Raw genomic sequence first — 27,092 nt, forward strand, 5'->3', positions numbered from 1 at the left:
ATCTGTAAAGAATGTAAGCTTCTAAGAGACTATGCTGTTATCCTGAATTAGCATCTTTTGCATTACTTTTGGCCAGACTTTTAGGAAACTCACATAAGTGTGAGTAGAGAGAATAAGTATTTTCTTTACACATACAACATATCTTGGTAAAAAAATAAGAAAATAGCTATTTCAAAATTTGAATGGAATCTGGCCCAAAAGAAACAAAATGGAGATGAAAATCAGTGAGTTACCCAATCAGTCATTCATACAGATCATTTCTAATCAAACACAAGGATATACAATGGCTACTAGTATAATCTTTACAGCTGCCATCTGTAAATACCTGGCATTATGACAGCATTTGGTTTATTCTCACACTTTGAATACTGCACTGACACCAATGAGAACTTCTGCTGTCAGTTCGGAATATTATCTTTACTCTTTTACATAGGGAAGCTTGCATTATGCCACACTATAGCTAGTATAGTTTGCCTCAGAATCAATCTCAGTGATATTTTTCTGTATGAACTTGCACTAAAAGACAATGCAGATGTTTTCAAGTTCAGTTTATTATGCTCCATCACTCTAATTACAGAGCTGTATGGGGCTTACTAGCAAATGCTTTGTAATACCATATGTGGTTATAACAAATTAAAAATATAGTTAAACAGTGTTAATAGTTTATCTCTTATTAATGTCAGATAAGTTTATTACTTTTATTATTTTTTGTTTAAAAGGAGAAAATGTCCATGACAAGAATTTCAGTACTGATTCATGTTGTTTTAATTTTGGCTCTGTAAAAGCTAACCTCTAATTCAGTGGCAGAACAGTAAATTCAAAATTCTGCTTGCTTCAGGAAAACCTACATTAGGACTTTCATCTTAACAGCAATGCAAATCTATTCATAATTTCTTTCAGCATTATTACCCATAAAATTGAAAACAATGCAATGCACCATGAGTGTTTTGGAAGTCAATGGAAGACAAATGAATTGCACTGTTTACACATTAGTTTTAGCTGTGTAAGGCCAGTCATTATCTGAGTAGAATCAAAAGGTTTTTTTGTTTGTTTGTTTGGCTTGGTTTTTGAATACTTTCAAATTGGTTGCATAATTAAGTGTGAAAAATCAGGTTCTAGCAAAGGTGACTAGTGCAGTATGATGCAGCCCATCTGACTACCTTTGTACCTTTGGCCTATATCTATTTGCTCCAGTCAAGACTGTCATCATGAGTTTCTAAAGTATGCTCCTACCATTAGGAAAAAAAAATGTTCATTGTGAGATATCAAATAACAATGAGATTTTTTTAAAGGACACCATTATAATTTTTGTCTGATTCTTCTATTATTGTTGTTATTATTTTATATCTCCAGTGAATATGTGGCAGCTGCAGCCCTGCTAGCACTCCCAGACTTAGAAAATTAGGACATTTTGCCAATTTTCCAGGAATTTTTATTGACTAATCCAACTGAAAGCGAGTTACAAAAAAAGAGTTCAAAAAGGTTCTGAGTGAATTTCCTACCCTTTACAATCATATTAGTGAATGATTTTGCTTAGCTCTTACTGTTTCTGAGCTTTCTGAGCTTTTAATCAATTAATTCAAACACTAAATCTCCAGTGATTTTGCCTACACAATTATGCCGCCACTCTTCATCCTGTGTGTCTATAGCTTGCTCCCAGAATCCCTGCAGTTCTCTTGCCCTTCCTAAATAGCAGGAGAAAGTGCAGGTAGAGAGAAACACTGAATCATTTCTTATGAGTGTCCAGCTTGAAGAGAAAGTACTGCAAGTCTAAGTAGCTGAGATTTCTTGCTCTCTTTCATTCTTTCTGTCCCTAAGTGTATAAGATCACTTCTTCCCCATTCCACATGCTCTTTTATACCAAGCATTTAATGAAAGTCGAGGTTTCTAATGTTTAGTCATAACTGATCATTTAATGAGGCACAAGTGAAAAAGCTTTTATCGACATACCCATTTTGTCTCACTTTGAGACGATCATTTCAGAAATACTAAAAACAAGCATTGCAGCCTCCTTACATATTTAACAGTCTTTAATAACTTCCCCATAAAAGATGCACACCCTTGACAGTCACTCTATTTTAATTTATTATCTGACTAAAATTGCTTGACAAATAAGCTAATTTCCCTAAGCTTTAAAAAACTGCTTCTTCAAATCTTAACACTGCAAAATTCTTGACCATGACATTATGTGGTTTGATGGTGGAGCAGATGCAAGTCTTTCTCAAGGTAATGAGTACTGTTTGTAAGTTTTTTGTTTGTTCGTTTTGCTTTTGTTTGTTTGTTTGTTTCTTGGTTTTACATGAGAATTTGCCTCACTATCCATCTTCCATGTCCTCCTGCTCAGGTCTCAGCAAATGAGTATTTCATCATCTTCCATTCTTACCTGTTTTCTGTGCACTTGCTTTGGGTACACATAGTAAATTTCATCGAATTTATACCAATCCACTGGTATATTTTGTAATTAACAATATGTATCCATGTTTTTTTATGACTGCATGACTGTTCTATGAAAATGAAAATGGTTTGTTCTTGACAAGATCTGAGATTAGACTTGTAAGCTCTTTTATTTGCAAAAAATGCTTTTGAATTTTGGATAGCTATATCCACTTTTCTTTCTTTTTTTTTTTCTTTTTTTTTTTTTTTACCACTATAAGTAATGCTTTCATGAAGTAATGAGTATAGACTTTTTCTTAAAAAAAAAAAAAAAGAAAAGGTATTGAAATGAAAACCTATTTCTAAATTTTGTGGAAACAATTCTCTGTACTAAGATATATAATTGATCGGTGAAAGTTTGTTGTTGTTGTTTGTTTTTGTTTTTAATACAGGCCTGAGATACAGATATGGAAAATAGCTAGGAGAAAATAAATCAAATGTGCAGGGCTATTACGACACAGAAACTTATCTGAAGTAACTGTCCAGGTATATTTATATTGACTCACCATTAATGGGAATTAGCTAAGTGACTGAAGAAAGTAGTGTTAAGTTATGCTGTATTATCCATGGGTAAAAGACTAACTGTGACAATTAATACACACAAGTTGATACTGTCTACACACACACTCAACTCTCATAAATTGCTTATACCCTTAGCAATTTAGCTAAATGATGTGACATAACTGAATTTCCATTCCTGTAGGAACTGCAGAAATGCCTTGCAAGCCTACTGTCTGGAATACAGAGCCTGTGATAACACACCAATGCTAAGATTACTGAGATCTGTCTTTGATGACCACTGTGATAACAATAACCTAGTGTATGAATTTACTAGGCAGTGCATGAATTTAAAGAAGGTTGTATAGATTATTTTTATTTTCTCCAGAGTATGTCAGTAATTTATTTCAGTCACACCCATTTCTGAGTTGGCCTGATGTTTCCTGTCTTTATCATGTCTGTTTATCTGTCCGCTAATATTATCAGTTACGTTTGGCCAGCTCACTTAATCTTCATATTTTTACTTTTTTAAGCCAATATGATTTGACTGCCTTAATACACATTTTTTCTTGGATATTTAGCTTTTTTCAGCAATCCCACTACTATTTGGAAGCAGATGGGACTTCTCTCCTGGTGTCTTGCCATCCTGACAGAATGATGGATGTGAACACTTGAAAATCTTTATCTCATTTTACTTTACTCTTAGATGCTTTCTAGTTTCTGCTTTGAAACTGACACACAGCTTGGCTGGTGCTTTGTGTGGTTCTTATGTGCTTTGTGCTATCATCAGGTTGAACACTGCTTATACTCATTTATCTACTGCATCTCATTTTGCTTTTTTTTTCTTACCTTTTTTTTCCTGTACTTATACGTAGTACATATACTTATGTACACACATCAGGAATCTGACAATGCTTTAGAAAACAACTGGTTTTTTTTTGGCCTGAACATACTAATGAAGCATTTCAAATACACGCACTCCTGAAAATGTTCATTTTCAACTTAGTGAAAGATTTTCCTTCTCAACAGTAAATTACCCTCTGATTCCTGCCTATGATAAAAGGGCTAGATTTGTAGATGAGAGAGCAGTAGATGTTATGCTCATCTTCAGCAAGGTTTTGAACATCCTCTACCCCAGCATTCTTGTGTCCAAGCAGGGAAGTTATGGTCTTGATTGGTTGAAAACAGAAGGATAAAGAAGACTGCCTGAAGATCTAGCTTTCTTGCTAGAAGAGAAAACTTCAGGGAAATCTAATTGCAGTCTGCATATACGTATGAGGAAGTTATTAAAATGACAAAGCCAGACTCTACACAGTGGTGCATAATGGGATGATGGTAAAAAAAGAGTGTAAATTGAAACAACAGAGATTCAAACTAGGTGTAAGGAAAAATATCTTCACCATAAGGACTGCCAAGCAGCAGAATAAGTTGCTCAGAGAGGTTGTAACATCTCCATCTTTGGAGTTTTTGAAGACTCAACTGGATAAAGCCTTCAGCTATGTGACCTGCTCTTATAGCTGACCCTGCTAAGAACACTGGAGATTGGACTACTGACTTCTGCAATCCCTTCGAACCTGAATTATGGTCCTTAAGGCAGTAAGAGCCCCTTGCCAGGCACAATTTTATCGAGTTTTACTCCCTTGGGCTTTCTAAACTGACACTGAGATTGTTTGTTGCCAAATACATTTTTTGCCATACTCTCACAAAATCCATATTGCAGGTTCTGTTCATAATGATTTGACAGCACACCTATTATTTGCGTGAATCTATGAGGCAATGTAAAATATGCCACGGGTTACCATCAGTCTTTGTAGTGCCTTGGAGAAACAGTAAAAATTGAAAGAGGATGTAATTCAGTAAGTGTATGTTTCTGCATGTAGGTAGGAAGAATAAGTTATGCAAAACCCAAAAGAGATATGAGGTAGTAGTTCTTCAGAACAGTATCTGAAATCATCAATGAATCACAAGTCAAATATGAAAAAAAAAAATCATGCTATTGTTAAGAAGGCTATTTTTTCTTTATAGTGGAGTCATTTGCAAGACGTTAATTCCTGTTTTCCACTCAGTGCTGATAAGACATCAAATGCAACATAGTAATTGGGAGCACTACAGTTCTAGGGAGATATGAACTGAAGGGAGTAATTGGGTTGAATTCTCATGTTTTATCTAAACACAGCTAAAAGTAACACATATGATCAGATGTCTAGAGAACATTTTCTGTGAGAAAGCACTGAAGAAACTGGAGATAGTTAGGCTATGGAACAAAAGAAGGGATCTGACTGACCTTCCAGTAGGCAACAAAGAGTTTTACAGAGGAATGGAATAATTTGTTTTCCTTCTCCTGTCTGCACAGGACAGGAAAACCTGGGCCCAGGCTACACCAAGACTATTCATATTAGAGATGACAAAGAAATTTTAGAGTAAGGACAATAAAGTAATAGAGTCATACAGTAATGGAATAATAGAAAAATCACAGGAAAAAAAATTATTTATCTGAAAAGACACAAACTAGATAAATATCCGTCAAGAATGAGGCAAGGGACACAGAACCTACCTTAGGAAGAGGAATGAATATAGGTGTTTCTCTGAGGTCCCCTAAACTCTCATTTTCTATGGTTCTGTTACTAACTTCATCTATTATATCAATCCTTTTTGTTTCTCTTAATATAAACTTGTAGGTGGCACTGTTTTTTTTTGTGTGCGTTTTTTGTTGTTGTTGTTGTTTTGCTTTGTTTTGCTGTAGGCCTGACTCAAGCTATGTTCTTGGATAACAGCAGATGGCGTCCAACAAGGTGGTAGATTAATGCTTTTCTAATTCAATACTTGCCAAAGTTTGTATTAGGCATGAAGTACTGAAAACATTTTTGCTTTTGTGAAATGAGGTTTACTTCAGTTGTAGATAAGTTTTACTATCTTAAGTTTTCTATTTGCACAGACAAACATTTTGCTTGGCTTTTCAAGGGTTATCAAGGGTCTTCAAGGGTTTTCAAGGGTCCAGGAAAAAAAAAAAAAAAGGGAGTGTTGATCAATGCTCGCCTGAACATGAGCTGACAGTGTGCCTAGGTGGCCTAGAAGGCCAAAGGCATCCTGGCCTGCATTAGAAATAGTGTAGCCAGCAGGAGCATGGAGGTGATCATCCCCCTGTACTCAGCTCTGGTGAGGCCGCACATCAAGTACTGTGTTCAGTTTTGGGCCCCTCACTACCAGGACATCGAGGCTCTGGATCATGTCCAAAGAAGGGCAACAAAACTGGTGAGGGGTCTGGAGCACAAGTCCTGTAAGGAGCGGCTGAGGGAACTCGGGTTGTTTAGTCTGGAGAAGAGGAGGCTCAGGGGAGACCTCATTGTACTCTACAGCTTGCTGAAGGGAGGCTGTGATGAGGAGGGGATCGGCCTCTTCTCCCAGTTAACTAATGATAGGACTCTAGGGAATGGCCACAGGTTGCTCCAGGGGAGATTTAAATTAGATATCAGGAAAAACTTTTTCTCTCTAAGAGTGATTAGGCACTGGAATGGCCTGCCCAGGGAGGTGGTGGAGTCACCATCCCCGGCGATGTTCAAGAAGTGCCTGGACAAGGTGCTACAAGATATGATTTAGTAGCTTAGTGGGTAGTATTGGTGATAGGAAGATGGTTGGACTAGATGATCTTGTAGGTCCTTTCCAATCTTGTGTTTCTATGGGTCTATGATCATAAATGTTACCTAATATGTGAATTACACAACTTCAGCAAGTCTAAGATCCAATTTCTGACTTTCTGTATTTGCTCTGTCCTATTCACTCCAATGAACTTAAGAAACAGGCATTTCATAAACTTGAACATATGAAAAACATAACAGATTTTACTGCTTCAGAAATATGATTTTACAGTTTTAGAAGCTTTTATCAATGCAACATATTGTATTGTCCATTTCTGGTATAATTTTCTGCTGCTCATATTTATATTATGTGAACAGTCAAAAGTTTGGTGTGATTAAATTATTGAATTCAAAGGTTTTAACTGAAAACTTAATCTTAGAGTTGCTTGTGGAGCTTGGTGTGGAGAGTAGAGTTTGATATTTTCTTGCGGTATTTTACAATGTATAATTTACGTTGTCCTTAATACCGGTATGATCATACCACTGAATAATTTCAGTTCAACTATTCAACTTTTTTTTCTTGAATAACACTGAAGAATTCTTTGAAGCCTAGCACATTCACAAATGTCCTACTATCAATTTCCTGTTTCTGTGCTGTGTCTTTACATGTGGTGCTCATCTACATTTTAAACAATTTAAATTGCACTGTATTAATGTACATAGGCATAAAATCTCATCCCTCTTCCCTTTCATCATTTGCTTCCTTCTTCAGTGTAACACGTTTATTTTCTTTCCTCACCTTTGAGCTTCAATATTCTCTTTTGACAAAGTCACTGAATATATTTCCCTGTGTGAGGCATTTGCTTTTATTTATTTATTTATTTATTTTGTAAGCTGTAAAGTTTTTCCTTTCCACTCCTGATTATGAACTTATTTTTGCACTAGTTTAGGTGCATATACTTTGCCTTTAGGTGCCTTTTTATATTAATTTCTGTTATTTCTGGTTCATCTAGTTGTTCTTCGCACTTATTTTGTACAAGAGAGGGTAAATAACAAATAAACCATACAAGCAAAAAAAAAAAAAAAACTAATAATAATTTCTTACTATTTCAATATCTGAACTTTGGGGATCCTGATTTTTTTTTTTTTTTTTTTTTCATAATTTAAGACTATACAGGAAAAGAAGCCAAGGAATTTTTTTTTGAAGAAATAAACTGTTTGCATGTTGCTGATCAGCGCTATATCAATATTACTGAACTGCAATTAGTATGTAAAAATTTCATATAACCATTTAAAGTTGTGGCAGAACCTTGTTAAGACTGAAGCACAGTGACCAAGAAAATCAAGAAGAGACCTTTAATTTCCTTGGATTTACAATGACTATGTGGTACTTCCCATTAAAACACTTTTGTGTAGCATTTGGAAATACTGGACTATAGAATTATACATTCTGTAAAAGTGGATTCTGATTTTTAAGAGAGAGAGAGATTCAGAACAGCCAGTACTAGCTGCTGGAGGTCATGTCCCCAAGTTAACTAGACTACAGCTGTGTCCAAGTTAAAAATCTTATTTATGAACTCTTTAATCTGTGAAATTTGGACCTCATCACAGTCCCCCTTCTGCTAGTCTTTGAAAGCATATCCAAACCAAAAGAATTCTAGGGAGTTAGACTGGATATTTCGGATTCCCCTCATATATGCAGTGGGGAGAGTAGATATAATGGGAGAAGTAGATATAAAGAGAGAAGCACAAGCTGGAGATGCAGTTTGTAGGAGATTAATAGCTTCTCATACCCTTTTTCCTCATAATTCATTCTATGAATATGCCCATAAGACAGAACCAAGAATATACTTCTCTTTATTATTATTTTGTTATTTAAAATTCTCCTAAAGAAAGAGAGAATGTCCCTGTTCTTTTAAATAGTTCTGATCATGTGAGTCCTAATGGAAAAGGTTACTTGAGCTCATATTAAGTGATTAGTTTTCCTTTATATTTTTATAGGACCTTCATAATGACAATCTAAATTTAGCGCTGTAGATGCTCATAAACCATTAGGAACAACACAAATATCTTTTTTATAGATGGGAAGGTAGAAGATCTTGAAAAATAATTCTGCTTTGAATGTGTGTAAGTAAATCTATGTAAACTGCTGTCAGTCAGTCATCTATGCATTCATTTCACTAGGAAAATAACATTATAGATGATCTGCAACCAACAATTCTTCACTCTAAAACAATCAAATACTTATTCAAAACAGAAAAAACGAAAATCACTTAAGAATAAGCATGAGTCTTACCACGCCAATAGAAAAGTAGTTATTGATGATGTTGTAAGGCACTGGGTCTCCTTTCTCGTCTTTATCATTGGGAATTACTTCAAATTTCCACCTGTCCAGCAAAATCTCTGAGCTGTTCTCGATGTCTTTTAAAATCTTCATTAAATTCTCTCCTTCATAACCTAGCAAAAGGTGAAAATGGTTATTTTGACCAAATATAAAGAAGTTTTTTTGTTTGTTTGTTTGTTTTTTCAGTTTTCATTCTCTTTCTAGATGACTGGAAAAATTAAAACTATTTATACAAGACCCAAACATCAGGATTATGTTTGAAGTGCATAAAATTTTCCAGCACTTGTCATTAAAAGGAGAGCTGACTGTTAAAATTAAACTGTTCTCTGGATCATGTCCAGAGAAGGGCTATGAAGCTGGTGAAGGGCCTGGAACACAAATCCTATGAGGAGCGGCTGAGGGAACTCAGGTTGTTTAGTCTGGGGAAGAGGAGGCTCAGGGGAGACTTCATTGCTCTCTATAACTAACTGAAAGGAAGGTGTGGGGAGCTGGGGATCGGCCTCTTCTCCCAGATAACTAGTGATAAGACTAGAGGAAATGAGCTCAAGTTGTGCCAGGGGAGGTTTAGGTTGGAAATAAGGAGACATTTCTTCTCCGAAAGAGTAGTCAGGCAATGGAACGGGTTGCTCAGGGAGGTGGTGGAGTCACCGTCCCTGGGGGCATTCAAGGAAAGGTTGGACGTGGTGCTTAGGGACGTGGTTTTGTGGGTGATATCGATAGTAGGGTGATGGTTGGACCGGATGATCTTGAAGGTCTCTTCCAGCCTTAATGATTCTATGATTCTATGACTTCACACTTAGCTGAATTAATGTAAACTTAGATTAACTCTATAGATTTCACTGGGTGTCAGATTTATACTGGAGAAAATAATTTGATATTCTACATTTGCCAATTCCTTGCATTCTTCACATGATTACAGCAGCTATTCAAAGACGTAAGGTTACAGTTTGCCAAATGTTCTTGTTATGAAATTATTCTTAATTTTTAGTGCCTGTGATTTCAAAATATATGCAAAAAATAGTTCAGAATCTTAGATTTATCTGATAAGAGTCTAACATGAGACTGAAAGATTAAAAGCCTTTTTCAATTTTTTAAACCAACTGTTTCAGTGTGGTTTATTATAAAAAATTAAAAAAAAAAATATTGAAATCCATTCATGACTGATGACATCAGCAGAACTAACATTTTGCCATCTTTCAGCAACTTCTTTATCAGTCTCATCTTGATCTGTAAAAAGATCTTACTCTTGCTAGAAGCACACTTGTCTTTAGGTAATTCCCTAGTTCAGTACACTGTATACCAAACTAAGCAGTATATTTGCTTTCACAGTTCTGAGCATACTCAAACTACAGTATGAATGTGCATACAAATAAAAAGGGGGGACTTTCCTAGGTTACTTTATCAGCTCTAAATACTATTCAGACAAAATTGTTTTGTAATAGTTAACTAAGATCTGTGGATTTGTTTCTTCTTCAAATCGTGAATAAATTTCCATATTTAAGCAATATGTACTTGCAAGGTCATCAACAGTCTAGTAAAGTAAAAACCATGTCTTTGGTAAACAGAAGTTATAACTTTTGTATGAAGAAAATCAGGACAAATATAAGGAGTTCTCTTCATAGCTACTGATTCAACTGAAATTCATCATGTAGAAAAAAATAGTAAACAGCCATTCAAAGCCTCTGTGTTCAAAACACATTGCTGATGTACTACCTTATGGTTGTATATTTTTTTAAGTTATTGCCAACCACCACATAACAGCAGCATGCTCAGTTCCATTTTTCTGCGTCCTTGAGACCACTCACCAGCAGTTTGGTTTCTGAGAAACCTGTCTCCTCTCCCAACCTACAGAAGTTCCAGGAGATCTGTGTTATGTCACTGTCTACCAAAAAGCAACGTAGCGAAGAATGATGAAAGCCAGAATATTTTCATGTCTTTTTTATTATTATATTTACTTTAGTCCAGATGTAGTCAATTAAAACAAAAGATAAATAGAAGTGAATGGAAGGACAGGTCAAATGAAAAGTAGTACCCATCTATTGCTCTTCATCACCTTTTTTTTTTTTTTCTTGAAGAAAATGTCAAAATATCATCAGAGGTAATCTTGTTGAGTGTGATTTGTTTCACCTCATTGAGGAACCTATGCTATGTGATGGATATAAGTTTCTGCAGACTTCTACTGCAATTACTTGGACCTTCTCAGCACATGAAGGTGAAACTGGCAAGCACAATTTATCTGACTTGTAAACTTACTGGTATGGAAAAACAATTTTTGATTTCAGCTAAAAGCTACAAAGACCACGGAAGAGAAAGGCGTGACTCGGTTTCTCTGATTCAGATGAACAGAGTTGATTTAAACAACATAATAAATATCTTGCTTGCTAATTGCAATAGGACTAAGCATTTTGGTTTTATTTTTAACTTGCATAAGTGTGGTCTTTTCCCAAAGGAAAAGAAAATGGACAGGTCTAGTAACACAATAAATTAGCCTCATGATTCACCTACAAAACAATTTAGAATCAGGTAGATTGCATAAAACCAAGACATGATTATTGAGGAACACAGTAATCAGCCAAAAGACAGAATGGGGGTAGAGCACAGAGATAATCTAATAATGAGCAAATTCAAGGGAGCTTTTTATGCTTCTGTTACAGATGGGCTGCATATGAAGATTTTGAGAAAGCTGGCTAACAGCTTTGCAAAGTCACTGTCTATCATCTTTGAAAAGGCATGGAGACTGGGAGATGTTACAAGTGACATCACAGGAAAAAATAAAAAATAAAAAATTTGAATCCGTCATTAGAAAGGCCAAAAGAATAATTTGGAGAACTACAGACCAGTCTGCCTTACTTTGGTCCCTGGAAGAAAACACGACCAAACCCTCTTCAACCACATTTCTGGGCACATGAAGAAGTCAACCAGCATGGATTTAGCATGGGTAAACCTGACCAAAGTAATTGCCTTTTGTAATAAGATGAGTGGATTTGTGGACAAGGGGAGGAACTGCAGATATTGATTACCTCTACTTTAGCAAGCCATTCAATACTGTCTCCCACAGTGTTCTTGCAGATAAGTTGGGATGTTACTGTCTGGATGGGTAGGAAACTAGATGGATATGTAAAACTGGCTTGATTACCAGGCTTAGATAGGGGTGGCAAATAAGCTGTGCTCTATGTGGTTACCCACAAGAACTGGAGTACTGCAGGGGTCTATCTTGGGACCTGTCCCCCCCCCCCCCCCCCCCCCTTTTTTTTTTCTTTTTGTCCTTATCAGTGACCTGGAGGTCGTTCTTCAAGTTTGCAGATGTCACATAAACTAATGCTCAATGGCAGGGCTGCCATCCAGAGGAATCTAGACACTCTGGAGTCACGGACTGGCAAAATTGAGCAAATCCCAAACCACAGAAGGAATAACCCTTGCAATGATACAGGCTGGGGATAGACTGGGAGAGGAAAAACTCTGTGAAAAAAGCACCAGGAGTAGTGTTGGAGGACAGCAAGCTGTGTATGAGCTCACAGAATAGCCTGGCAACATAGTCCAACAGCATTCTCAGTCATATGAACAGGAGCAGAGCCAGTAGCTTGAGAGAAGTGAAGTCCCCCTCTTGCTCAGCAATTAGAATGCATCCAGTTTAGAGCAGACCTGCCCTCCCTCCCCACATGCACATACAGTACAAGACAGACAACAATAAATGGGGGGAAGTTCAGCTGAGGACCACCTAGACGACTGGGGGCTAAGAGCACTTGCTCTGTGAGGAGAAGCTGAGGAAGATAGGCTTCTTCAGCCTAGAGAAGAAATGGTGGTGGTGGTAGTGGGTAACCTAATAGCAGTCTATCAAGGCCTATAAGGAAATTACCAAGACACAACCAGGCTCTTCACAGCAGTGCATAGCGACAGAATGAGAGACAAAGAGTGTAAATTGAAACAATAGACATTCAGATTGTATAAACAGAAAAACTCTACCATGAAGACAGTCAAGCACAGGAACAAGCTGCCCAGAGAGACCATGCTGACTCTATTCTAGGAAGATTTTAAGACCCAACTGGATAAAGTCCTGAGCAATGTGATCTACTCTTATAATTGACTCTGCTTGCTGTAGGAGATTAAACAAGAAAACCTCCTGTGATCCTTTCCAGTCTGAATTATTCTATGACTATTCAATGAACTGCCCAGAAAATTATGTAAGGCTGATTTGGTTGGTTTTATTTCAAGGACTATGAGAATAAACAATCACCAGTCATGACAGAAAAATGAAGAAGGCCCTCAAATGATTTGACAGAACATTATGGTTAACAAAAGTTCTCTAGCATGGAGACTACAGAGAATTTGCTAAAGACCTATCTGGTAACAAGGTAGACGTTTGGAAAGAAACTTTTGTTGAGACAGAAGAAGGAAGAAACATCTGCAAAAGCTGGGAATTTCAAAATAAACAGACAGTTTCCAAACATACAATATCTGAACTGAAATGAACAACTGAGACCTGAAACAGAACTACTTATGAGCCTGTGAACTGATGTGCTTTCTCCGGAGACTGCCTTGCCTAAGACTTTCTTCTTTGGGTTTCCTTCAGGTTATGATGTTCTTTTTAATTCTGTAATGCAAATCCTGAATGGAAATAAGTTATTGGAGAAGCTGAGAATTAGGTTCAGGAGAGGATGCAAAGGATATTAAAGTTTTGCCTTTACATATATTCTCCTTTCATCATTCTTTGTCTTCTCATTTCCTGATAAATAGCACCACAGCACTTATTGTCTGGAATCCTCTGTAGCAGAAGAGAAACGAGTGGACCAAAGGAACTCGTCTGAGGCTGAGACATATTTTTCATTTAATATTTATGAATATTAAAAAAGATGAAACCAGTCCAAAACCATTATTAGCTGTTTTCAGTAACCCTTTCAGAACAGCCCCAATTAAAATCCATTTAAGAATACTCTTTTTATAATGTATTGATTAAAGAAATAACTGCAATACAGATGGTAAAAAGCCAACCAAGTAGCTGTATACTACTCTCATTGTACCTTGGAGCTTTTTTGGTGTGAGCAGGAGCTACAAGCAAGGTACGAAGAGTGCTTATGACCTTTAATATCTATAAAACAGTTCATATAACATTTGCAGACAGCTAATTCCAAAAAGAGGAAAGGCAATAATGGTTCTTTACATACATCATAAAAGAGACGTCCAAATGTTAAGGGTAGACTTTGTTGCAATTTTTTTTCTTTTAATTACATAATGCAAGATATTTTAATTTGTGTTTACCTCCTCCCCATCTCAGACACCTTGCTAAATCATTTCCAGTCCCAAGAGGCAGAATAGCAACTGGAGGATGCTTAAGCAAGTTTGCTTTCTCTGTGAATAAAGAAGGAAAAACATAACTAAGGAACAAAAATCTAATTGCTTGGTACCAATATAGTAACTGTGTTACATTTTCTTTCAGTGAAAGACAGTGATATGTATTTTACACATGAGATTCTGCTGTCTGTTCAACAACAAGCATTTCATTGAGACATTCCATTGTGCAGCCCCTTCCCTAGCCAATATTCAATCCTTAATCCTAATTTACATTATTATCATATGGACTTTTTAAATCCAAGGCTATGATAAACATACATAAACAATGACATTATATATTTTTCTCAGACTGAATATTTTATGCTCTCTGTTAGTTTCACCTATACCATTCCCAACTAGGAATGCAAAACAGTATTAGTTCAGGACAGGAATAATGAAACAAATCCTTCAGCTGGGTGACCAAATTTCTGTTTAGCTGTGTATTCAGTTGGATTCGTGTGGAACACGACCACCATTACCAAAGACTCCCTCGACCCAACACCAGGGTTTAGCACATTAGGAATCAAATCTACTATTCAAGATAATCATTAATCAAGATAAACATCTCATCAAGTCTCTAAGTCAATATTTTGTATTTAATAAGAAATATTTTGAAATGTATGTACTTAAGAGTGTCTTTTCGCTTTCAACCTTTAATTTTCTAGTGTTTCAAACTAAAGCATCTCTATTCAAAATCAGATGGGGAAACCCTTGTGAAGAAGTACAGCTTTTCTGAAGTGGGGCAGATATTCTCCAAGTATATTTCAAATATATAATTTGTCAAATCGTCCATTTAATCATCATGAGTGGCATGTCTAGTTTAAAAGTAATATTTGAATAACTAAACAATCATCTATTTTGTTCATAGAATTATGTGTAGTTACCAACAATTGTTAGCATTTATACATCAAATTTATACATCCAGTTGATATAGCAGGGTCACCTTGTTTTTTTATCAACTTCTCTCTTCAAATATTTAGAAAGATTTAGCATTTACAATGCCAGTGTACTGCAAATTTGTAAAAGGAGAGAAGGGAGAAGAGAGGAAGGGAGGGGAGGGAAAAAATTTGAAAGTCTCAAATTGAGGAGAATTTTTTTTTTTTTTCTCTCGGCTAAAATGAATTTTAAGTCAGAAGATCAGGGAAGAAAAAGATCAAACAAGAATGTGTCTGTTTCTCTAAAAAGGTGATTTCTTAAACTTTATACATATTACTCATGTCAAAAGGTTGTTTCCTAAAAGGCTGCATTTAAAACATATTTTCTGCACCTATGGAACAGGTGGATCCTGGATCTTCCAAATTATTTTGTAATTCTGCACCGCACCACAAAAAATGCTTCAGAAGTTAGTATTTTACTAAGGCAAAATGCAGTCTTTTCTTCAAATAATGTTGCTGAAAGGTAACTACATGACATTTTAGATCTCATGGAAAAGACGATGACACAATTAACAGCTACAAAACTTCACCCCTTCCAATTTAGACAGTTCACCTGATGTTTATGTACATTGATTTACAATTCTGAAAGCTATTTGAGAATTACAAGAAATACCATGTATTTGCAAAAGGACTTTTTTTTACCTCCCCTTCCTTTTCTTTTTTTTTTTTTTTTTTTTTGGTCAAACCATGATCAGAAATATGTCTTTGATACTCCATCATTTTCACTTAGGTTTTCTGGTCCACAGTTCCCATGAAAAAAGCACAATTTTTAACACTCTCCAAACAGTAAAGTTGAGTCTTTTGGCCTCTCTTCATCTCCTTCCTCAGTTCCATTGTCAGACATTCCCATTATTTTCTCTGCAGCCTCTCTAGTACCCAATAAACAGTGCTATGGTGTGGAAGATATGCTCCCTAATAATCATCAGGAAGTTTGAATCTTCAATATCTTGACCTCTGGTCCTTCCTAATTATTTATACACAGGACTTTATGGCCAACTGACTGAAAGAACTCAAAATCTGAAATGATTTACATATCCCACATCATGGGCATCTAAATGGCTGTAAGAACAATTCTTTTCAAAGGACTGTTATGACATTTTCTCCATTATGGAATAATGGAACATAAACAGAAATTTGGTAGCTGCTCTGATTCAGTATAGGGAACTGACTTTGAATTGAAAACAGTTTTGATTCAAGTTTCTTGCCTTCTGGGAATCTGCAGGACTACGAACATTGAACTTATCCAGGGATTTTGCAATTTTAATACCCTTAAAAATAATAATTTCTCAAACTATTAAATTTCAAAAATTTAAATGAACATCGTGTACGAAATATTTGTATCCACATGCTGGTAAATAGTAAAGAGCAGTAACATGAAATATATGAGTCCAGCAAAACTATGTAAACTCTGTTGATTACCTATGCAATCCAAAATCCAGCCTACTGTTCCATCTCCACCACATGCTAGTACTCTGAACTCAGGAACATCTCGGAAAAAACTTAACCTAAAAACAGTAAATGAAGATATCTATTTAATTAACATAAATTCATTGTGCATTATTCCTACATTTTATGACTTAAGACATTTCATTTAATACTAAATGACAATTTAACACTTTAAATAATAATCACCTCTGCCGACGCATTCATTTTTTAAACAGACGACAAATACAATCCAACAGTGAATTATCTGGTAAATTTCATATACAACTACTAATTCAAGGGTTATTATGATGCACTAATATTAGAAAAAGATGGGAACTAATGGTTAATCCAAATCTTTGTGCCAGTTTCAAACTATTCTCAGAAAACATTATCTGCTTACTCAGTTGTAAATGGCTATGTAGTCTCTCTAGACAGAGAAGTCTAAGGTGGCTGAATATATTAGCCACAAAACGTTCTTGTGAGGTGGTGCCTATAAAAGCATATGAAAATGGCACATTTCTAATAGTACACTAATACATAATAAGCTGAGCATCTGTGGTTGATAAAAACAATTTTGCACCATGGTTTAAAACAATATGTGTAAGCATCAGATTGAAAGCACCCATTACATCATCCTGCAAACTATTTTAAAAGTGCAAGATCTTTGGTAATATTTGCCCAGCTATTTCTGCTTCCACATACATTGAGTGCTGAACAATATCACTGCATCATTATGCACTTTATACAATACCAATGTTCCATCATGCTGAAAAGTGAAGATATATTAAAAACATTCTAAGTTGCAATCTTTTTAATGTAATTTTTTTTTTTTTTTTTTAGGATAGCTTTTGACATGTACTGAAATTATTCCTTACAAGTAAATTGTAACTAGACAAAAACCTTACAATAATTTTGAATTATATATATGTGTTTGCATGGCCACTCGAATCTATTCTACTCTTTAACGTCAAAGTCATCTTAATGCATAGTTTAAAAGCTGGTGACCAGATCAGATTTCCAGTTTGCAACTTCACGATAAATGCACAATCATTATATTGTGCACAAATTCTTAAATACAAACAAATATACTGAATAAGTTACAAGTGTAATAAGTTATTACACTTGTAAGTGTAATATAAATAAGTGTATAAGTTACAAGCTGTTTCCCATATGAAGCTTTGGTTCTGCTAAGGGAATGGTGTTCCTGTCTCTAGAAAGTTTTTTTGTTTTGTTTTGTTTTATTTTGTTTTTAAATGTCTCTTTTTAAAATGAAGAACAAATGAAAAACTACAGAGAAAAAGAAAGAGCATGTGAAACAGAAGGGGAAGCGCAACATTCAAAAAAAAAAAAAGTTATTTAAGATGTAGAAGACCACAGACAGTATAACTTCTTTTTTAATTAGGTCTAGACAAGAATTTCAAGGTAAACAAATCTACATAGATAAGTCCATCACATTGTCATCCCAATCCTAATTTCCTCTGCTCAGAAGAGCTGTAACACATTAACAAGTATCAAGTACAATGTTTCAAAGATGCTTACTCATTCTGTGTCAAACCCAGTTTTGCTCTTCTCATCTTTTATGTTCTACTCGATGAATCTGAAGGACAAGTGCTGTAGGATCTCTTCTGATCCAAAATGTCATGTGCCAAATATGGCTGGCTACTCTTGGAGAACACATCTTCTAGTAAGTATGTGTGCTGAAAGACCCTCTGCTGGAAGTCACATCCCATCACAATGAGAGCGAGCAGAGAAATATCCTGGCTCACAGGTGTGCCTCACCATCATTTCATAAGAACTGGCAAAGGGACAAATGCTTTCCATTACCAGCATTCCCACTTTGCCCCAATGGTGTTGGTTCTTTAGAAAGTTAGCAGACCTAGTTATGCTACTTCCACCACTGAGGGTATTTCAGATTAATTTAAAATGAAGTTATAGAGGTGAGGGCAGGGTACTAACTTCTATTAATATTTAAGCACTTCTACCATATGTAATACGTGTCAAAAAGAAAGCTGGGGGGAGTGGGAATAATAAAAACAAAAACAAATAATCAATCAATCAAACAAAAACATTGGGTTGATGCTAGTTTTAATCCAGATAGGCAGAACATGGACCTAAACCTCAGACAACTTTTTATAAGCAGGCATCCTCACCATATGGCTTTCAAGGCATAACGTTCATTTAAAAAAAAAAAAAAAAGTGGACTCAAGAATCTGACAAAACTGTCAAAAAAATTCTCACTAAGATTCATTCATATTTCCACTGGAGCATTTTATACACATAGTGAATTTCCCAAACAATTGATCTCATAGTACAGAATTAAGCGCAAATGACCTTTTCTTTTTATGATTTTAAATATAAAAGCAATATTTATATTTGCATATTTTATATAATGTACATGAAACAAATATAAAGTTTGATATATTACATATTTGGTATGTAGGTTATATAAGGATATTCCACACAAATATAAATATTTAAGAAATATATATATATAAAAGTAAATATATTTATAAATTTAAATGTAAATAAAGCTCTCTTACTGAGTTAGAATATATAGCCTACATTAAGAATTTGTAAGGGAAAATATTTTTCTGTTTCATATGGTTCCAATCAAACTCAGTAAGAGTTATCATTGTGATGAAAGACAGATTTCTTAATAGAACTTGAGGGAAAGCGTAAGTATTGCCTATCAACATAGTTTTAGTCAATTAGTATCTTAATAACAACTATTACCTCTTATCCACAGAACATTTTTAAATGGTTTGAAAATAAATATTGGAGAAGAACATGGTAAAAGGGTTTGAAGCAGACATAAAACAGTGGAAGTCAAATAACAAAAATATAAAATAAATCTTTCAATAGGTCTCTTTCCCCAAAAGTTTTATCTCTACCATATATTGTCTATACCATATTGTCTAACTAAACAGTTAAATATATATATATAAATATATATATATAAATATATATATATTTAACAGTTTAGTTAGACAATTCCTCTACATAGCACAATGTGGATCTTACAGTAAGCACGGCATGAATTACAAAGGACAAATGTCCATTATGGCAGCAACCTTGAAAGATATTACATAGAATATGAGAAACAGGTAAAATAGATACTTCAAAACATACTTTATCTGTATCAAATTAATTTGTACTGTAATCTACACGCAATATAGTTATTGCAATTCTTTTTTTTTTGTTGCTCACTAAAAAAGTTACCATTAAAAGTTGCCAAAAACATTACCTTCAATTAAAAAAAAAAACACGTTCCCCACTTTACAGATAATATTCAGATATTATTTCATATAGATTTGATTTTTGTAGACATTATAGTAAAAGGCTTTTCTACATCAGAAATTCAAGTAGTCAAATAATAGAAAATAAAAGAGCTAGAATAGTACATTCAAATATTATGCTGATACAGACAGTAACCCAAGTAATGCCTACTCTTCAATCACTTGCAAACAAGCAACAAGAAGGATCAGCAGAACTTTTCCTACTAACATCTTCTACCACAGGACACACAACACTCCTATAAGCTTGGGAATAAAAGCTAAAAAGCCACAACTATAATAATACCAGGAAAACAACAGCAATAGATGGCTGCCTCCTAAGGCCTTAAAACAGCAGGATATTTGCTAGGTAAGTTGTTAGATGATTCTTAAAAATGAACCATTTTTCTTTCTACTGATTAAATACAAACAATCCCTAAATTTGGCTTACAAGACACTGTTACATGTGATTGTATTTCTATCATCAAAATTGACTAGACCATCTAATTCTTGTCTGACGATCAAATTGTTATACCATTAACTGTTGCTCCCTAGCTTTTACAATACTTCCCAACTTTGTACATTGTGCAAATTTCATAACCATACACAGAGTTCTCAGGTCAGGGTCAATAATTAATACAGTAAATAGGATCAATCATACTGAGCTGTAAAACCTATCAATAGATATCTATCTTCATCTCAGTAGGTCCCTTGTAAATTGACCTGGTTTAGTCTGAACAAGTTTCTTATCTCCTGGTAGTAAAACAAATTAAATTAAACCACTGAAGGTGTTTGATACCAGCCTATTTTTATTATTATTTTTATTTTGCCAGACACAAGGATCACACACAGAGGCAATTATTGAGTTTCTGCTGATAAATTAGTAATTTCCACCTGAAAGATGGCAACTGTTTCAACTACCTATACTACTCCAGTTCAGTTTCTCATAATCATCTTATCAAAGCTATATGAACACAGAGAACCTATTAATGAATCATACAGAAACACTAAAGGATTTAACTATTTGTATTTGAATCATGTATATAATTGATTTATGCACTGATAGCTCTCCCCCATTATTACAGAATTGTTTTAGGAACTCCTGTCCCATTCAAAGTAAAACTATTTTAAAATGTAATTGACAATGCTTTCCATTAAGGTATCTGCACACACATTTTCCTCCCATACCTGGTAGTAGTGCACTATACAAAGATTTCAGGAATCAGCAACATAAGATATCACAGTAGTAGGACTATAAGATATCCATCAGCCAGCCTTCTTCACCCAGAATAGACGAAAAAGTTAAAACTGCTGATAGCCCAAGCAAAGAATAAGACATTGATACTGGTATCTCAGTATAGTTATCAACTAAATGTAAGGTAAATTGTAAAATATCAGCAGATATTAAAATACTATATAACTTGGCAAATTTCTCAATTGCAGAGGTCAAAGTGGGGAAAACAAACAAACAGAACTTAAGTACCTGTCCTACGGTAGAGAAATTTCCTCTTAAATGCTCTAAATGTTATTAGAGCTACTTCAGCTCTTAGGGATAAAATCCATGTTTACTGAGCTGCTTTTACAGATACACTTCAGTAATTTGGATTCAGTGTTTGGAAAAGGAGAATAATCTAGAAAGAGATGATCAGTATAATTTCAAAATACTTTTGTCTCAGCTTCTTAGCCAATATTACTATACACACCACAGGAATTTTGCCAACTATAGCACTTTTGTCTAACTGTAATCAGATGCAAGACTGAAGACTACAGAAGCTCTGCAGTATTATTTACGGAAAAAAAATTGTATTAACTGTTATTTATGTTATGACTTCTGTTTTAAAACTTCCATATTCCCAGTAATAAAGTAGTCTGGTTTTAAAGGTATTGAGACAATAAAATAATATTGAACAAATAAATATGTAAAATTTTGAAACTTTTAAATGTTTGAGAAAGTGTGGCATAAATCAAATAAAGTAATATTATTTTAAAAAATAATCTTGAATGGCATCTGTAACTTTACCAACAGTATGATAATTACGAGTGAATTAGTACTTCACTTGCATATTGGAATAGAACTTGCATTGTGTGTGAATGGAAGTGAATAAAAGATAAACATTCACCCTAAATATCACCAGCTCAAAGAAGTAACAGCCTGCTAAACCTTTTAAAAAAGATTTACATTAACAAAAGTCTAATCTGTTAGATATCTCACAATTCACGTGAACTCTATAATTTGGAAACCATCCACTTGTGAATTCACAATGCTGGGCTTAAACTAGCAATTTCACTAATTTAGATGCTCAGCTCACTATGATTTCCCCTTAAACTAGCTATCCAGATGAAAGCACCAAGTTGAAAGTTACAGCAATTACACTGTTGCAATGTTTACCCTTTTATTGTACTGACCATACTGCTGCCATTTTTCCAAACAAACAGAATACAATCCCTGACAAATGGTTATTTTGTTTGGTCATTGAGTATATGAATGTAAACAAAATTCAGTTTTTCCTTGTCTAGACTGAGAAGCTGAGCTGGCCATGTAACTGGACAACACACACTTTTTATCCTCATTATAAAACTCAGTTACAGTTTTGTATATATTTTAATGACACTATTCATGAGACAGTAATTACAACAAATCACTAATAAAAATAGTTTCAGTAAATCCAGTTTATCATAGTATGGGACAAAATATTCCTCTCCTGGAATGGCATTTGAATGTGCAAAAGTTAAGTAGTAGAGGGGTATCTTGCAGCTGAAAATACTGTTTTCAGCTCATAATTTCTAAAGATGAAGGTGGCTACCAATTTCAAATTCCAGGCTTGCTAAAAATGATGGCACAATTAGAAAAATATCATCTCAGTCTTGCAATAAGTGACCATACAGAATCACTGGTGAGCTTCATGATTATAGTGGACATTTTAACAGAAAAGTAATTCAAGCCAAGACCCTGTGTCAGATACCCCACACTGAAGACATCAGTCCCTATCACATACTTCACGCTCAAAAATACCATGAATATACCTAGGTTTTCTGTAACTATTGCTAACAATGTATACCAAACTATTTTCACATTATAGCAATAATATAATAATATAATAATTATAGTCAGTAGATGGCCCAAAATTATTTTGATATGGATATTGAACAATAATGATAGTGTAAAACCTATGATCTTTGCAAGAATGAAATTTGCTTTATCTGCATAATACCCAAAAGACGGATAGCAACTTTCCTGATTTGAGAGAGATACGTGCCAGTCAGAAGAAGGAAAGCAGAAACACTTGTGGGAAAAGTGAATCAATAAATGCTGAGTAGTGGATGTCATAGGTACAGTGAATTTCAGAAATAACTTAAAAATGATAGTCAAAAGCTTACTTTGAAATGACTGAGAAAAGGGAACCAGTTCAAGAAGGCAGGGGGGAGGGCAAGAAGCTAATAAGCAGGCTAAAGGATGGGGCAAAGGCTTTTTTAAAATAGATTTTAGACAATAGGTTTTGTGGGTGTGGCAAACTCACCAATGAACAATTACAGTGGGTAAGAGAAGGGTGAATTATTCTGGACCACAGCTTTACCAGCCTAGACTGAGAAGTAGTACTGGAAATTAGTGATATTTACAATATTTGAAGATTGTGGTATGCATATTGCAAACACCTTGGACATCATACAAATAAAAATAATGTTAAACAGCTGTTTTATAATATATATTTAAAACCAAGTTTCATGTGTTAAGACTCACTGAGTTCTAACTTCTACTGATTTATGATGCACAACCATAACGTAGAGTTAATCATTAGAGTACAACTAATCCACCACGGCTTGCTTTGCCCTTTGGCAAAAATATAATTCTTCCAAAGAAATATGGATCAGGTCCAATGTTTTGTTCAGAAGAAAATAACTATGCACTTATTATCTTCTGAAAGTATTCTTGGTGTATATGTCTTTCCACAATACTCTGTGAATTCCCAATGTCCAACAGCAAAGAAATACTTTAGCCATCAATTCCAATAATCAGGGGAAATAGTGTAATTTTCAAAATAGGCCCATTGCTTTGTGAAGGTATAAAGGCCCAGGTGCTGTAGATTCCCAACTAAATTACAGAGTAAGTTGTAGGAATTCAGTTTAGCTGTCTTGGGCATCTTTTAAGTGGACAGAATTTAAGGTTTAAAAAGGCCTGCTGATGTAAACTTGTGGATAGAATTTAAAAAATACATGCTCTCCAAATTAAATGCTTAAGGGAGTAACAAAGAAATACAACTTTTGCGGATATAATTTCTATTATACTGTATAAAAATAACATAAATTAGACATTTTAAATAATAGACTTAAGGGAACGGGAGCCTTTTCAGAGGGACAAAGCCTTTGTGAAATGGTGACCTCTCTACAGAGCCATGTGGGTCTGTGGCTGACTGCTATTCAGCCAGCTATTATTTACCTCTCTGTGAGGTGAACAATAACTGAATTTCAGATTCTTCAAGATCATTAAATCCACAATAACAGTTGTTGTCAGAAGTAGAAGACTCCTATAGAGATATAACAACCAAACAGGGAAACTCTTTTCAAGGCTAAAAACACAGGTGCTAGGCACAAATTACACAATGTATCAGCCTGGCAATTTTCATGTCACTTTGTTAACTGTTGTAGTCTATAACCGTAGAGTACCTTTTATGCCTATGTTCAGCTGCCGAGTTTTCAGGGTTTCTCCAGCTCACCCATCTCTCTCTGCTCCCAAATAACGAATGTCTAAACCATTAATTATTATACCAATGTTTAAAGCATACTGTTGCCCTTTGGCTGAGAGCTCCTTGATTTTCAGGCATCGCAGCAGGTCAGCTTCCGTTGTTGGAAAAGAATCAGTGTCAGAGGGTTGGCTTTATTGTGATTTATTTGAATCATTGCAATGTATTTTTATATAGATTATGTACATGAGTTGACATAAACAACTCTGAAAACCTTCGTTTAGGCATGCAAAGAAACTACAAGAAATATTTTTTGCTACTGTCCCAGCAGTTCTCTAAGTACCATCACATCTATTATGAAATTAGGTGACACATCCACTTGAGCAACTGGACATTCAGATGGTGATACTAAATTCACTGACAGCTTGTTCAAAATATTTTACCACTGACCTTCTACACATCAGCATATTTATTAAAAAATGCACAATAGCTGATAATCAAAACCCTTTTAGTTTTAGTTTAGTTTGTGTAATATAACAGACTTGAAAGAGGAAGCAGAATTATAAGTTTCAGATTTATAAATCAGATTTTAAAGAAATTCAAACATGGGACTAGTGTCCCTAGGCTATACTTTCTCTGAACAAGGACTATTTTAACCTTGTTCCAGCTCAGGTCTGGTAAGGAGACCTTTATTCCAACACATTTCTGTGAAAGAACATGGTTATCTCATTAAAAAGGAAGAATGAATAACCTAGAATGATTGCGCTGTTGACATTTTCATGAAATCCAGCAGTTTCACAGTCCCCCTAAGATTTAGGATATTATGGGCCTCCTTGTTCTATTGTTTTTCTCCATTATTTAAACACCTATATTTTCAACAAAAAGGAACTGGAAATATTAATTGAGAGTAACCACAGATGTTTGGAACTCAAGGTAGAAAACTTATGAATGTTATCATCTTGGTTGATGACAACATACCATCAGAGAGATACGATCATTAATAAATAACTTCTGGGTTAAAACAGACAGTTTGGCTCAACAGAAAACATGCAAATTCTACTCTCATACTATAAACATTTTACAGGTTGAGTAAATATGTCTGAAAGTAGTGTTCAAAAGAAAAAAGGCACAAAATAAACTCAATTAAAATCTATTACAATAATCATAAATTGTTTAAAATAAATACACGTTATGTTTATCCCTTTCCACTCAATTACAGTAACTGGCATGAAGGATATACTTTCATTTACCTCTGTGCTGTACAATCCCCTCACTCTGTTTCATTTCAACCTGATTGATGTACATGACAATACTAAACAAATATAACATTTTGACTGACAGTCCAGCATAACTGGCATTATAGAGGTGGATGAATGAATGGACAGATGGATGTATGGGCAGGTTTTATTAGGCAATCCAGCCCTCACAGAAAGGAAAACAAAGACTGGTAAATGAAATACAGAGTTTATTCAACTGCTTTCTTAATTGACAAATTTATACAGCCTACATAGTATTGCCAGGGGCAAAAAGTGATGGCAGGAGATAAACTGAAAATTTAGGATTATTCATTTCTGTGGAATGAATTAAAAACATACCAAAACAAGCTTAATAAAATGCAATCTCTGTTTGAAAATTAATTAAAAATTGCTTCAAAGTGACTCTGAAGTAAAACTATTTAGATTCCTAATAGGAAGAGAAATTGAAAATATTTCCTAAAAACACTGTTATGGTTCAAAAGACTAGAGTTTAAATTGCTTTCAGTACAGGGCTTGTCTGAACTTAACACTGCCCTCTTGTGCTTCTTCCTTAAAATACATTTTCTTTTACATCACAAGATAATGAAAACCAGAAGACAGTTATAAACAGAAATGCAGTCACTAAGTGGTTTCTGTGTGTGTGTTTTTTCAGTTGTTTGTTTGGCTTTGTTTAAAGCTTCAATTCAGTGAGATGAAGTTGAAAATAAATATTTAATTTATTTTAAAAGTTGTCCTCTCAATCTCAAAGCATGGCATTTCTAGTTTACCCTATGTAAAACAATACTGGTTACTAGTTTTATCTCAGTTAAAATTTATTTTAAATTCCTGAAATAACTTTCTGCAATCTTTCTAATCTAGTTAATTTTTGGAGTGAGATTATTTCAATTTTCCATACATCTCAAGATGAGTGTAACAAAACAAAAAATGTTTGAATAATCAAATGGCAATAACATTCAGTACAGGATAAAATTACAGGCATGAAAGAAATCAGACGTCTCATGGATGACTTTTTTTTGAGCAGGTTTTGCCTACTCTGCAGGTTGCACCTTAGCCACACTGTAGCTAAGATAGACACACTGTATTTGTAGATATCCAGAGAATTCAAACTTCAAAAAGGATAGGAGCCAATTCACTTTTCAGTTTCATCAACACTATACACATACTAAGTCTAACATAATGAATGAATGGACAACTGATGTAGAATGGTTTTAATAACTTCCTGTATATCTGGCCTTAAAATATTCAGTATTGGCAAAAATTGTTAAAGCATACTCTTTTCAGTAATACACCCATGACAACTGAAATATGATATTGCAAAGCACAAAACATGTACATTTCCACTTTAAT

At 34.7% G+C, this 27,092-nt stretch overlaps 1 protein-coding gene across 18 annotated transcripts in view; it reads right to left on the bottom strand.

Annotated features, from left to right (window-relative positions):
• DGKB (diacylglycerol kinase beta) overlaps positions 1–27,092 on the bottom strand; it is a 402,831-nt gene that overhangs the window by 196,969 nt on the left and 178,770 nt on the right. For all 18 annotated transcript variants that reach the window (XM_066991767.1, XM_066991771.1, XM_066991770.1 and 15 more), the window contains 3 exons: positions 16,533–16,618; positions 14,107–14,196; positions 8,803–8,963 (listed from right to left, as the gene is read on the bottom strand). In XM_066991767.1, the coding sequence (XP_066847868.1) occupies positions 8,803–8,963; positions 14,107–14,196; positions 16,533–16,618 (337 nt within the window). The remainder of the gene's footprint in view (positions 1–8,802; positions 8,964–14,106; positions 14,197–16,532; positions 16,619–27,092) is intronic.

Source organism: Anser cygnoides, chromosome 2 (genome assembly GCF_040182565.1).
Source record: "Anser cygnoides isolate HZ-2024a breed goose chromosome 2, Taihu_goose_T2T_genome, whole genome shotgun sequence".
Taxonomy (NCBI): Eukaryota; Metazoa; Chordata; class Aves; order Anseriformes; family Anatidae; genus Anser; species Anser cygnoides.